The sequence below is a fragment of the Monoraphidium neglectum genome (assembly GCF_000611645.1).
Source record: "Monoraphidium neglectum strain SAG 48.87 unplaced genomic scaffold scaffold01634, whole genome shotgun sequence".
Lineage (NCBI taxonomy): Eukaryota > Viridiplantae > Chlorophyta > Chlorophyceae > Sphaeropleales > Selenastraceae > Monoraphidium > Monoraphidium neglectum.
In genome coordinates, this window is record NW_014011994.1 from 1 (window position 1) to 11,617 (window position 11,617).

Here is an 11,617-nt window from a genome sequence, read left to right on the forward strand (position 1 = left end):
TGCCAACCCTCCCCCCACCCCTCCCCCACGCGGCGCCGACCCGCCGCCGCAGCCCGTTTTTGCGCCGGCTGTCATACCTAGTGGAGAGCCCCCAGGACCTAGATGACGCCCTGTGGTCGTTCACGGGGCTGGCGGGGCTGCGGGCGCTGGAGGTGGTGGCAAAGGGGCCGCTGCTCATGGCGGACCAACTGAGGGTGAGCTGGGGGGCGTGTTGGTCTGCGGCAAGTATGTGTGTGCAGTGTTTTGGGGCGCTGGAGGTGGTGGCAAAGGGGCCGCTGCTCACGGCAGACCAGCTGAGGGTGAGGCGTCTGGGCGTGGGGTGTATCGGTGTGCAGCCGGCGTGTGTGTGTCGCGGGACAGGCGTGAAGCGAGAGCGCATGCCATCAGTCGGAGCGACGCCCAAATGCACATGCGCGTGCGTATACAAACCGACGCCCAGCGTTGGGGACTATCTCAACTCGCTTGTGGCCGCGCCGCAGGTGCTGGGGATGCTGCCCTTGACGGAGCTGCGGCTAGACTCCTGGGCGTTCAAGCAGCAGCCGACGCTGAGCCGCCCCGCGTTCAGCCACATCAGCAACGAGGGCGTCAAGGCGCTGGTGGACGCGATCTGCGCGCGCATGGTCCACGCGCAGGGTGAGCGGGGTTTGACCGCGGTTGACCAGGGTTGACCGGCGGCGACCGGGCGCCTTGATTGGGATAAGGGGGGTGGATATGGATGAGAACGGCCGACGCGCGCACGGCCGGGTCACATCAGTGCGCTGGGCGCGTGCACGGCAATGGTACATCATCGCGGCGTGTGCGCGTTGCGCGTTACAAAAAGGGGCCATCAACAACCGGCTCTGAGAGCAGGGGGCTCATTCGGGGACACCTTTCGTTCGGGGACACCTTTCGTTCGGGGACGCCAAGGGGGGCGCCTCGGGTGACGCACGCGTCAGTGCGGTGCAGCGAGGGAAGGGGGCGCCTGTCCGACGCGCCGCACGCCAGCATATTCACACCAGTCAATCGCAGTCGATAGTCGTATGCATCTATTCATGAGTTCCTGTGTGTGCTTATTAAAAACTTGATTGACGCGAGCCCCGCCCTCTCCGGCCCCCGCCTCCCGCCGGCCCGCCCCGCAGAGGCGGCCCCATTGAAGCTGTCTCTGGCCGGCGCCACCACCATTAATCACGAGGCGGTGTCGGCGCTGCTGCGGCTGCCCGTGCTCACCGAGCTCGACATCGCGGGCTGCTCCAAGATCACGCCGATGGATAAGATGCGCCTGGTTGCCAAGGTGGGCGCGGGGACACGGTTTTTCGGGGGGGAGGGGGGGGCGCCTTTTTATCAGGGGACGATGCGGCCACGGTCCTGCGGAGCCCTCGAGCCCGCATGCACTGAGACGTGCACATGTACTGAGACGCCCTTGCCGGCTCGCTGCACGAGACTTTGGGTCCCCGCATGTGGTGGAAAAATTGATTGGGGGTTGAGGAGCGCCGCTCGCGCCCTTGCAGCAGAGTCGTGTCGAGACCCTCTGTACACACATCATGCAGCGCCTGCCGCTCTCTCCCCCCCCCCTCTCACACACACACACACCGATTTTCATCCCGCAGGTCAAGGCTGGCCGGGAGCTGCTGGCGTCGGGGCGCCCCCTCATAATGCGCCAGGCCCGCTTCCCTGGCCTGATGATCCTCTGATATTTTTGTCATGTTTTATGGTTCATGTCTGATGCAGCCTCCCTGGGTGCCCCCAGCGCCCGGGCCCTGTCAAGTGTTGCCGCGGCGCGCCCGGCCGGGCCGCGCGACTACCCACTGGCTTGGTCCGCGCGGTCAGCAGCTGCCGAGAGCGCACGCGCCGCGCGACGCGCCCTTGGGGCCGCCTCCTATGGGACGCGGCTCTGGCGGACGCCCGCCCGCGGGCGGGGCCTGGCGCCTGTTTTCGCGCCCGTTATGATGCATCCCTTGCCGGCGTCGCGGCGTGCCCTCGCCCCTCTTTTCGCCGCCGCGCGCGCCGCCGCGAACGAACCCTCGAGCATTCGGTAAGCCACAACCAAGCGCATCCCCCAGACTGTGTCCCATGCGCACCCACCCTAGCAGGACTTTTCGGGCGGGGGGCACGCCCCCTGCCGCCGGCCTATTTTCGCCTCCGCGCAGTGGGCACCCCGCCATACGCCCCCAACATGCGCCGCTTCGAGCCGCCCTGGGGCCCGGCGTGCCGCGCCGCCGCCCCGGCCCCCGCAACCCGACGCGCCCGCGTTTTTTTCCTGTGTGGGGGGACCCGCTGCGGGGCGCCTCGCGACGCGGCGAGTCCGCCGCGGGGGCGGGGCCGGCGAGCGGGCGCCTCGATTCCCGGGTGGCCGCCCGCCGCCACGCGCCGCGCGCCACGCGGATGCGGCATTCCTTTGGGTGGCAGGTGACTCACTCCGCGCAAGCAGCCGCACCTGGGCCCGGGCTGTCGGTCCCTGGCCCCCGCGGGGGTGCACAGAATTGGGGCCTGCGACCCTCAAACCCCTGTGCGCGCGCCCTCTCATGGGGCGTGCGCCGCGCCCGGCTCGGCAGGGCGCGGCCGCAGTACTTAATCAGAAATAAGGCGGCTGCTGTGTGAACCTTTAGCTTCTCCGCGCCCATGGTGAAGGGAAGTGCTGACCGATGGTCTCAGCCGCGCACCCCTGCAGCGCTGCCCCGCCGCCGCGGGGCCTCGCCGCTTTGCAGTGGCGGAGCCGCCTCATGTTTATTTCATCGGGCGATTTCGGGTCCCCGCCGCCGCCTCGCTTTTAGAGCGGCGCCCGCGGCCCGGCGCCGCCGCGCTCCGGCGAATTGCCCCCGTTTGCCCGGCGCCGGCGGTTTTTTTCCTCATCCCAGGCGGTTTCGCCCCATCTCTATGCCTCCGCGCGGCGGGCGCCCCCTTTCTGAGCACCCCTTGGGCGGCGCAAGCGCGCTCTGCCTTGCCTGGGCGCCCCCGTTGTTTCCCACATGCTCCAGCCCCGCCGCCACGGGCGGCCCCCAGCGCGGCGCGGCTTGCCCGCAGCTGTGCGAGGCCCGAGCGCCCCTGAGGGGGTGCGAAGCGCTATGCCCCAAACCCTAACACACATGCGTGCACGCGCGGCGGCCCACACAACGTGCGACCCAGCCATCGTCTTAGATATTCCGCCCGGCGCCGCCGCCTGGCCGCCCCACGCCCGCTCCCGCGCCTTGCACCGCAGGCGCGCGCCACCTAGGGCGTCCGTGTGTAACCACGGCTGTCGCGTCGGCCCACCCCCATGACAGTGCCAGCAGGGCCCCCTCACCGCCATGGCCCATGGCTGCCTTGCCTCCCCTGCTCAGTCCAACGGTCACGGGATTTTACAAGCTTCAGATGAGAGCCTTGCTCGGCGGGGCATGGAGGCACCTCCGAAACGGGTGCGTGTCAGCAGATGAGGGATGGGGCTCAGGAATGCGGCGCCGCGCACGCAGGCGCGTCAGCCGCGCCCAATCAATAGCAGGCTCGCCGGCCGCACGCGATCCTGGAAAGCTGCGCTGCCGCTGCACGTTGCTCCGAGCGCGGCCGGCGCAGGCGCCGGCTACAGCGCGCGACGACGCCACTATACGAAATCAGCTTTGCATGTTATGCGTTGGCGCTCTCGCAGGCATCCAGCCAGTCGCTGCGGGGCGAAAGGCGGTGGGGTGTGGTGGGGCGGAGGCGGCATGAGGTGGTCGGGGGTGGTGGGGGGCGGCCGAAGCAGCAAGGCATGGCGCCCGCGCCGCTCCACGCCCGCGCCCCGGCCGCAGCTGGCTCACCACACTCCCACTTTTCAACCAAGCGCAACCGCGCGGCGCCGCCGCCGCCGCGATCAAGCAGCCGCAGGCATGCCATGGGGTATCCTGTCCCGCCATGAGTCCTGCCGCGGTTTTGACCGCTGCCGAAACACAAGGAGCACCACCCAGATCACCCAGGGCTGCCTGATATGCAGGGCCGTCCCCAGGGGTCCTGTAAACACCTGTAGATGTCAATCGGCTCAGACAGGTGGTTGATCTTGCTGCTGAAGCTCTCCTTGCAGTGCACGCACTCCACGGTCCCCTCCTGACGCTCCCAATCCATGGTGCATTGGACCTGGGGTTGGGGGGAGGGGAGACAGTCGGGGGGGATCGGATGGGTGGCGCCAGGGCCCCTGGCTGCAGTAGGAGTGTGGGCCGACAGCATTTGCGGTTGCGGCGGCGCGGCGCGGCACACACATGTTGCGCGACGAGGGCGCTTCTGCAAGAGGGAGGTTGCCGGCCGGACCCAGCTGAGGGCTGAGGGAGCGGCGCAGCCGCAGCCGCATGGCGCGGCCGCATGGCGCGGCCGCATGGGGAGCATGGGCCGCAGCGTGGAGGTCGCCCGTGCATGCAGCAGCGCCGCGCACCGTCTTGGTGCTGTTGCAGAAGGGGCAGTTGAACGATGTGTCCAGCTTGGGCGCCGGCGCCTTGGGTGGCGGCTTGGCGGAGCTCTTGCGCTTGCCCATTTTTGGGCGCGCGCCACCCCGGCCGCTGCTGCTGCCTTGCCCGTGCGCGGTTTGCGCCGCCTGCACGCGGTGCGCACCGCGCCTATGCAACTAGTGTATCTACAACCCCAATTTTACTGTCTCCAGTAAGCTGTTTGAGCTATGCTACCGCGAAGGGCGGAGTGCGGGAGTGGAAAGCGGGGTGGGTACAGTACAGTGACGTCCGTGCTGCAACTTTGAAGGTGCAGCACCTATTGGAGCTATGATTGATGCGATGCGAAGCTGAATACGTGCCATCGGGACGTACTGATTAACCATGATCTGAGCGCGCAAGTTGACGTGCGCTGGATTGCCGCTGCCCGCCGCCTTTTTTCGCTTATGAGGAAGCATATTCGATGCATTTCCGACATTGCTGTGGCTGACGCCCACCAATGTTTGTTGACAGCAGCGGGTAATGATGTCAGCAAACCCACGGCAAGGAGGGCGGCGCGGCACTCGATGCACAGTCGAACGCGGCACACTGGACCCGGCCGCGTTTCCCCATATGAAGCACTGATCTGATTGGAGGCAGCTTTTTTATGGAAGCAGCGCTGGATGGCACAAACATGCATAAGCAGTTGACTTTGAGATTGAATCTAGGTCCTGATTCTTTGTTACAAACCTTGGTGAATGGTTATGCACCAAATGCTCATCATGCGTGAAAGGATGCACCTGTGGGAAGGATGAATGAAAAATTCCGCAAGGGCCACAGCCACATGGGCAGGCCGCATGCTGGATCCAGGCGCGTCGGCAGGAACTGTGGTGGGGGTGCAATTGGAGGGGACGGGGCCTGCAGCGCCGCTCAGCGCGACGCGCCGGAAGCATGTTGCAGCAAGGAATGGGTGGTGCATGGTGCGCCAAAGAGGCAGGTACTTTGGCGTAGAAAGGAAGGCTTGTGGTTGGCGCTGGTAAGCACGCGCACATCATGTGTTGTCACCGATTTAAATCACGAGTGGCATCCACCAGGGCCGACAGAGCCACAAACCACTGCACAGCTTGGAGCCCTCACTGCTTGGCGGTGCCAAACGTTCGTGCAGTGATGGGATTGAAATTGCGAGAGCTGCAAACACCCAAACGCCAAAGGCACCGACGTCCCTTCTTGGCCACGCAGCAGCAGCGGCGGCGCACGAGCGCCCCCGCGCGAGCGGCAGCAGTAGGAAACTGGGGAGCAGGAGCAAGCGGGCCGGGCACGTCCCTTCCGGCCCGCAGGTGCCCTCGCCGCGTCGGCAAAACCTTCCGCGTGCCGCATGGCGGCATGAAGGCCCGCAGGGGGCAGGAGAGCCGGCGCTTAGGCAAGCAGGCGGCGGCTGGGGCGGCCAGTCGGCGCGGCAGGGGGGGTGCGGGGCTTGGGCACGTTGAACCAGTGGCCGGTGGTGGCGGTAGGTGTGTCGGGGACGTAGTACATGCCGTTTGAGTAGTAGTAGTAGGTGGCCGCCCTGGGGGATTTGATGAGCGGTGGCATACGCGAGGTGCGTCAGAGGAATGGACGGGTGGGGTCGGGGCAGGCGGGGCAATGTCTGCGCGATGTACGACACGCTGATATCAGGGCAAGTTTAAGGGCAGTCCTAGATAAATTGTGAGCGGTGCTGACAAGAATGCGCAATATTCACAACAAGACAGTCAGCAAAACGGTACGATATGATCTGGAGCCGACAAGGTGCTTTGGGGTTTCCTTTCTTGGACAGAGACAGAGATGCCCGTCCAGCTGCCAGGTGGTGCTGACCACGCCATACAGCTGCATCAACAGAGGAATGCATGGAGTCGACACCAAGTTCACTATGAGCTTCTCACTTGGGCTCGTAGTAGTACCAGTTGTTCTCCGAAAAGAGGTACCACTGGTCGTCCTTGAGGTAGTGCCACTGGTTGTCCTGCAAGGTGATGTCATGATGACATCACCATTCACCAAATTTGCGAGCGTGCAGCACGATACAGGTGGTCGTGGTTAGTGATGTTTAGGGCGACAAAACAAATAGCTGGGTTGCTTGTGGCTGCCGGGAAGTCCTGGCCAACCCCACGCCGATGTGCCCGTTTCAGAGAGTTGACCAGTGCACCAGCAAAAGTTCAATCCAAACGGCCTCCTCATCCTCGGCCCCACCTGGTAAAGGTAGGACACCCCGCCCAGCTGGTACCACTGGCCGTTCTGGTAAACAGGAGCCGTGCGGTCCTGCCCGGCCGGCGGGCCCGACGGGCCGGCCGGGGAGCCGCCCGAGAAGACGCCGCCGGAGGACGCGCCGCCGCCGCTGCTGACGCCGCCGCCGGTGTTCGCGGCGGGGTAGAACTGGCCTGCCAAATACTGGTACCAGACGCCGCTGAATTGGTACCTGCGGCCGGCCGGGTTGGATTTGCGTCCGATGTAAGTCTGTCATGCCAAAATCGTGCTGTAAGGGGTGCTGATTTTTCGATGGCCATCCAAAATGGAGCCTCGCATGTGCTTTGAAGGGGGTTTGGGGTGCGCACAGATGGCAAGCACGCGAGCGCAGGGGCACAAAGCAAACGAGGCTGGGCCAGGGGAGAGCTGCGGTCAGAAGGTAAGCAGCCAACAGCAGGTGGGGCGATGCGGCCACTTGACACGAGCCGAGGCTAGGGCCCACCCCCGTCCGCCGGTCGTCCGGCCCAAACTGAAAGCTTCAAGCAAGAAAGCTTACGCAGGCACAAAACAGCCAAGCGACGCGCGCGGACCGTCGCCCGGGCGCGCACCAGTTGCCGTTGACGTAGCCGCCCGCTGGGGACTCCCTGCCCGCGCCGCCGGTGTAGGGCCCGTACGGGCCGCCCCTTGCGTACATCCACCAGTTGGGGTTGGTGAAGGGGTCGGTCCAAGGGTTCTGGAAAGGGCTGTGGATGGTGGCGTCGTCCTCGGTCCTCTTCGCCAGACCGAGGGCCGCGCCGCCCTTGCCGCCAGAGGGCGCCTCGGGGGGCGCCGTCGCGTTACCGGCGGCGCCGGCCCACGCGCCCGTCTCGGGGTCGACGCCGGTCGCGGCCTTGGCGGTGCTGGCGCAGGCGGCGGTTGCCTCGATTGCGAAGGCGGTGGCAAAGTCCTCCGGAGAGCAGTCGCCGAAGCCGGTGGCGAGCTCGGCGGCACACAGGAAGTCAGAGGCGGTCTTGGCCCCCTGCGTTTGTGAGGTGGAAAATTGGGCGAGGTAAGGCTTTGGGGCGGAGCGGGGCATAGCGTGGGAGACAAGCAGCAGGCAGGCAATCATGGAGGGGGGGTGAGTGGGCGGGGTGCCGTGCAGCTACTTGCAGGTCTGCGACGGTTGGGTGAGGTCAGCAATAAAATCACACGCAAGGGAAGCTTGCTGAACGACCCGTGCGGCCGCTGGACAGCGGGGCATCGGCGCGCACTCTAATACATACTCATTCCCATTGATAGCACGTAAGAGCTCACCTGCTGGCAGGCGCCGTGCGCGAACTTGCTGCACTGCACCAGCGAGGCGCTGCCATTGGCCGCCTTCAAGTCAACCGCCGTCGCGTTTGCGGCGGCGGCGGCGTTAGCGCGGATGACGATGCCGGGGCCGAAGCCCTGGCAGGCCGCCTTGGCATTGTGGCAGGCCAGCTGCGTTGGTGGGAGTGGACCAGAAGGGGCGCGGGTGGGCGTGAGAAGATGACGGAAGGGGTGAAACCCCTTGCGGCCAGTTTTGAGTCGGAAGGGTGGGCGCAATATGCAGTTGCGCTTTGCCAGGTGCTAAGCGCCGCGCCGTCCGCTGACACCAAAAGCTTTGCGGAACCTTGATCACCGCGCGGCTTGAGGTGTGAGTCTAATTGCCTGGGTGAGGAGCGCGCCGCTGAGGTCATGGTGCATTGCACTGAGCTGGGCCTGGCCCCGCTCACCCAGGCGGTGGTGTCGCCCTGGAGGGCGCCGGCATTAATGCAGCCCTCGGCAGCCTCAACAGAGTACCCGCTGGGCGACCCCGACGGCGTCAGCGGCGCGGGTGCGACGGGCGCCGCAGGCGCGGCGGGCGCGGCGAGCGCGGCGGGCGCAGCGGGCGCGACGGCCGGGGCGGCGCCGCTCGGCAGCGGGGGCAGCGCGGCGGGGGCGCTTGGCGGCTGCAGGATGCGGGGCGCGGCGGGCGGTGTGGCGGACGGGGGTGCGTCGGCTGGGGCCTTACCCTTGGGGTTTGGCTTTGCGGCGTCAGCCTGCGAGTTTGGGGTGGCGGGCGGCGTGCGGGATGGCGCCGTGAGCATGTGTCGGGGCAGTAGAGGTTTCTTTGGTCGTGATGTCTCGGCGGCCTAGCCGTGAGCGGTCGGGCGAGCATGGGCACATGCACACTAGGCTGACTTTATTTTGGCTGTATCGAATATCAACTATGCTGGAGGGCGCTGGAGCAGCACAGCAGTGCCGCACGCCCTCTGTGAAGTGCATGCATATCCGTCATCACTGCTGACGCAGCGGGGGCGGGGGCAACGCAGGCGCCACACCGTCGACCACGCTCACCACGTAAAGCGTGGCCAGACAGGCAATCAGAACCATGCATGCTACTCGGCTCCGCCTCATGGTGGCTCCTGGAAGATCGGGGCCGGTTCGCGAGCTGGACCGCCGAGCGGTTTTCGTTCTCGCGTCTGCCTTGTGCGGTGGGCAAAGTTGCATACGCGGCTACAAACACTGGAGTTTGAGAAAATACTGGTGATTATGCTTGCCTTTGGAGCTGTTTGAGGCATGACCACCCAGCTGCCCCAACATCACGCAGCTGCCATGTTGGGCTGTCACACCTTCTGAGCGGCGATTCGGGTGTTTCACGGGCAGCTTCCATCTGGCCGAGGTGCGTGTTGTTGGACTGCGTGTGCCCCACATACCGCTCATCCACGAAGGAAGGATGAGCGGCGCATAAGTCGGCCATATGCCGATTGGCTGCATCACTGCACAGCGAGCGCGACCACCAGTACACTAGGCGAGCATCACCTAGTGTACTGTACACCTGGTGAGGCGCGAGCTTCACCTGGTGTCCAGTATACCAGGTGATGCTCGCACCAACAAACTAATAGTTTGTTGTTTACCGGTGCATGCCCCTCAGCGCTGTGCAGTATCGTGATCCCCTCCTCTTGCAATCAAGTGAGCAGCACAGTGCTGTTTTGCCGCCACCTGGCGGTCTACAAACCCCGTGCTGCAAACACCGATGATCCTTGATCGCCCCTGTATGTCCTGGCGCGTTTGCACCAGCGGGGTGCTGCATGGGCGACCCCGCCAGAGGGCTGTGTTAGGCAGGCTGCGTGCCGAGCCCGCCAGCCCCAATGAGTCAGTCATGAGCGTGCCTTTTATTCAGAAAGTGCACGGGCTCCTGCTATCGCCACACGGCCCCGAGGCAACAGGGCCGTGGCGGTCACCCGCGAAGCTTCACCTGACAATGCGGCACTGGACTGCCCCACACAGATCCGGTGCGTTGTCACGAGTGAAGGAGCAGGAGCGCGTCTGATGGTTGAAAATTTGCGCTACGGTGTTGTTTGATGTCATTGACACGATGGACCACATGCCACCGATCTCGGTGGAGGAGCATGGCGATGGGGCCGTGCAGCCGAACGAGGCCTTCAAGGAACAGCTCTACTCGCAGCTCAAGCGATCGGGCGTTGTGTCCACACTCAAGGTGTGTTGCGTCGCAACGGCGGCAGCGGAGCGCGTGACTACGATTCAAATTCGCGCCGCGGCAGGTCACCTGCGCGCTGCAGCGCGTGGGAGCACGCCCTGACCTGCCTGCCGCTCCTGCCCGCCACCCCTCAACTGCAGGCCCAGCTGCGTGCGCAGCTGCTTGCCCAGCTCCAACCTGGCGCCCGCGCCGCGCCCGGCGCACTGCTGGTCGCCGCGCCCGCGCGCGACCAGTTCGCGCTTCCAACGTCCCTGACACAGCAGCAGCAGCAGCAGCAGCGCCCGTCGCGCAATGGCACGCGGCTCTGGCGCGCCGCGATGGACGCCTTGGTCGCCGACCACCTGGCCGCGTGCGGCCGCGCCTGCAGCCTTTCAGTGTTTGCCGCAGAGGCCCATCTGCCCGACCACGGCAGCAGCGGAGGCGGCGCCCTCGGCAGGGACGACCTCCTCGTGCTGCTGCGGCTGGCGGAGCGACACCCCGCGGTGCATGGGGAGCTGCGGCGGCTTGCGGCCGACGAGGACGGGGCCGGTGAGCCTTTGCGCGTGCGGCTTGCCTTTTGAGGACACCCCCGCCACGACACGTGGGGCCCTCATGGTCATCGTGGCACCCGCTGCGCTGGTGCTGGTCCATCGCTGCTGCGAAAACGCGCCCCTTGTGCCGGATAGAGACCGCATCGCTCTCGACCCATCGCGCCATGGGCAGGCAGCCTCGGCGCCTCGCTGCTGGAGGCCCTCGCCGCGGCGGACAGCAGCGCAGCCGCCGGCCGCCAGGCAGGGCCCCCAGACACGCCGCCGCTGCAGCAGCCGCAGCCTCCGGCGCAGCAGCCGGCGCTACCGGAGGCGCCCCTGACGGTGGCGGGCCAACTCAGGGCGGTTGAGGAGGCGCACGCGCGGCGCCGCGGCCGCGGGCCCGCCCAGGGCGCGCATCAGCCGGCGGATGGTAACAGCAATGGTGGTGGCGGCGACGGCGACTGGGGTCTTCCGATAGAGGAGCGGATGGCGCGGTACCGACAGGTGGGAGGGCCCGGGGTGGCTGCTGGCGGCCGCGGCAGCGCAGGGGCGTGGGCGGGGCCGGCTGAGGAGCAGGTTGGGTCAGGGGCTGGCGCAGTCGGTGCTGCTGCTGACGCCATGGTTGCCGTGAACCCTGGGTGGATATCTGGTGGCTCTGCAGCCGTAGCCGTCGCATTGCTTGTTTGAAGCCCAGGCGCGACACACACACACACACACACAATCAGACACACACACACTCACGCCCACGCACAATTGGTCACCTGAGCTCACACGGCCGCAAACCCCTTCCTATGAGCAGGAGTGCGACGCGCTCGCCGCCATCCAGGTTGAGGCGGCAGTGCGGCGCGTGCGCGAGCTGGAGGTTGGCGCGGCGCGACGTGAGGAGGCCGACAAATACAGGGAGCGGCTCGAAGATGCGCGGAGGGAGCTGGACCGCACGCACGCGGAGGCGGCGGCGCGGCTGAAAGCGCGGGAGGAGGAGGCGCAGGCGCGAGGGCGCACAGGGCGGGACTGGGACCTGGGGTGGGGTGGGGGGCGCTCGCGAGGCGCTGGGCTGGGGGGCG

At 66.4% G+C, this 11,617-nt stretch overlaps 4 protein-coding genes across 4 annotated transcripts in view; 2 read left to right on the forward strand and 2 right to left on the reverse strand.

The window, feature by feature from the left end:
* Window positions 1–227: 227 nt before the first annotated feature.
* Window positions 228–1,670, forward strand: MNEG_8541 (hypothetical protein; the record flags this gene model as incomplete). The annotated part of the gene is made up of 4 exons (XM_014042983.1): window positions 228–299; window positions 480–633; window positions 1,119–1,270; window positions 1,587–1,670. The coding sequence occupies 4 exons, from the start codon at window positions 228–230 to the stop codon at window positions 1,668–1,670; spliced, it is 462 nt and encodes a 153-aa protein (XP_013898437.1).
* Window positions 1,671–3,576: 1,906 nt separating this feature from the next.
* On the reverse strand, window positions 3,577–4,453 carry MNEG_8542 (Transcription elongation factor 1; the record flags this gene model as incomplete). The annotated part of the gene is made up of 3 exons (XM_014042984.1): window positions 3,577–3,613; window positions 3,950–4,062; window positions 4,355–4,453. The coding sequence occupies 3 exons, from the start codon at window positions 4,451–4,453 to the stop codon at window positions 3,577–3,579; spliced, it is 249 nt and encodes an 82-aa protein (XP_013898438.1).
* Window positions 4,454–5,759: 1,306 nt separating this feature from the next.
* Window positions 5,760–8,960, reverse strand: MNEG_8543 (hypothetical protein; the record flags this gene model as incomplete). Its single annotated transcript, XM_014042985.1, has 7 exons — window positions 5,760–5,907; window positions 6,263–6,339; window positions 6,567–6,792; window positions 7,169–7,578; window positions 7,854–8,021; window positions 8,297–8,602; window positions 8,901–8,960. 7 exons carry the CDS (start codon window positions 8,958–8,960, stop codon window positions 5,760–5,762), a joined length of 1,395 nt encoding a protein of 464 aa, XP_013898439.1.
* Window positions 8,961–9,921: 961 nt separating this feature from the next.
* MNEG_8544 (hypothetical protein) overlaps window positions 9,922–11,617 on the forward strand; it is a gene marked incomplete at both ends in the record, with an annotated part of 2,289 nt that continues 593 nt past the window's right edge. The window contains 3 exons of the mRNA XM_014042986.1: window positions 9,922–10,044; window positions 10,185–10,572; window positions 10,747–11,057. Of these exons, the coding sequence (XP_013898440.1) occupies window positions 9,922–10,044; window positions 10,185–10,572; window positions 10,747–11,057 (822 nt within the window). The remainder of the gene's footprint in view (window positions 10,045–10,184; window positions 10,573–10,746; window positions 11,058–11,617) is intronic.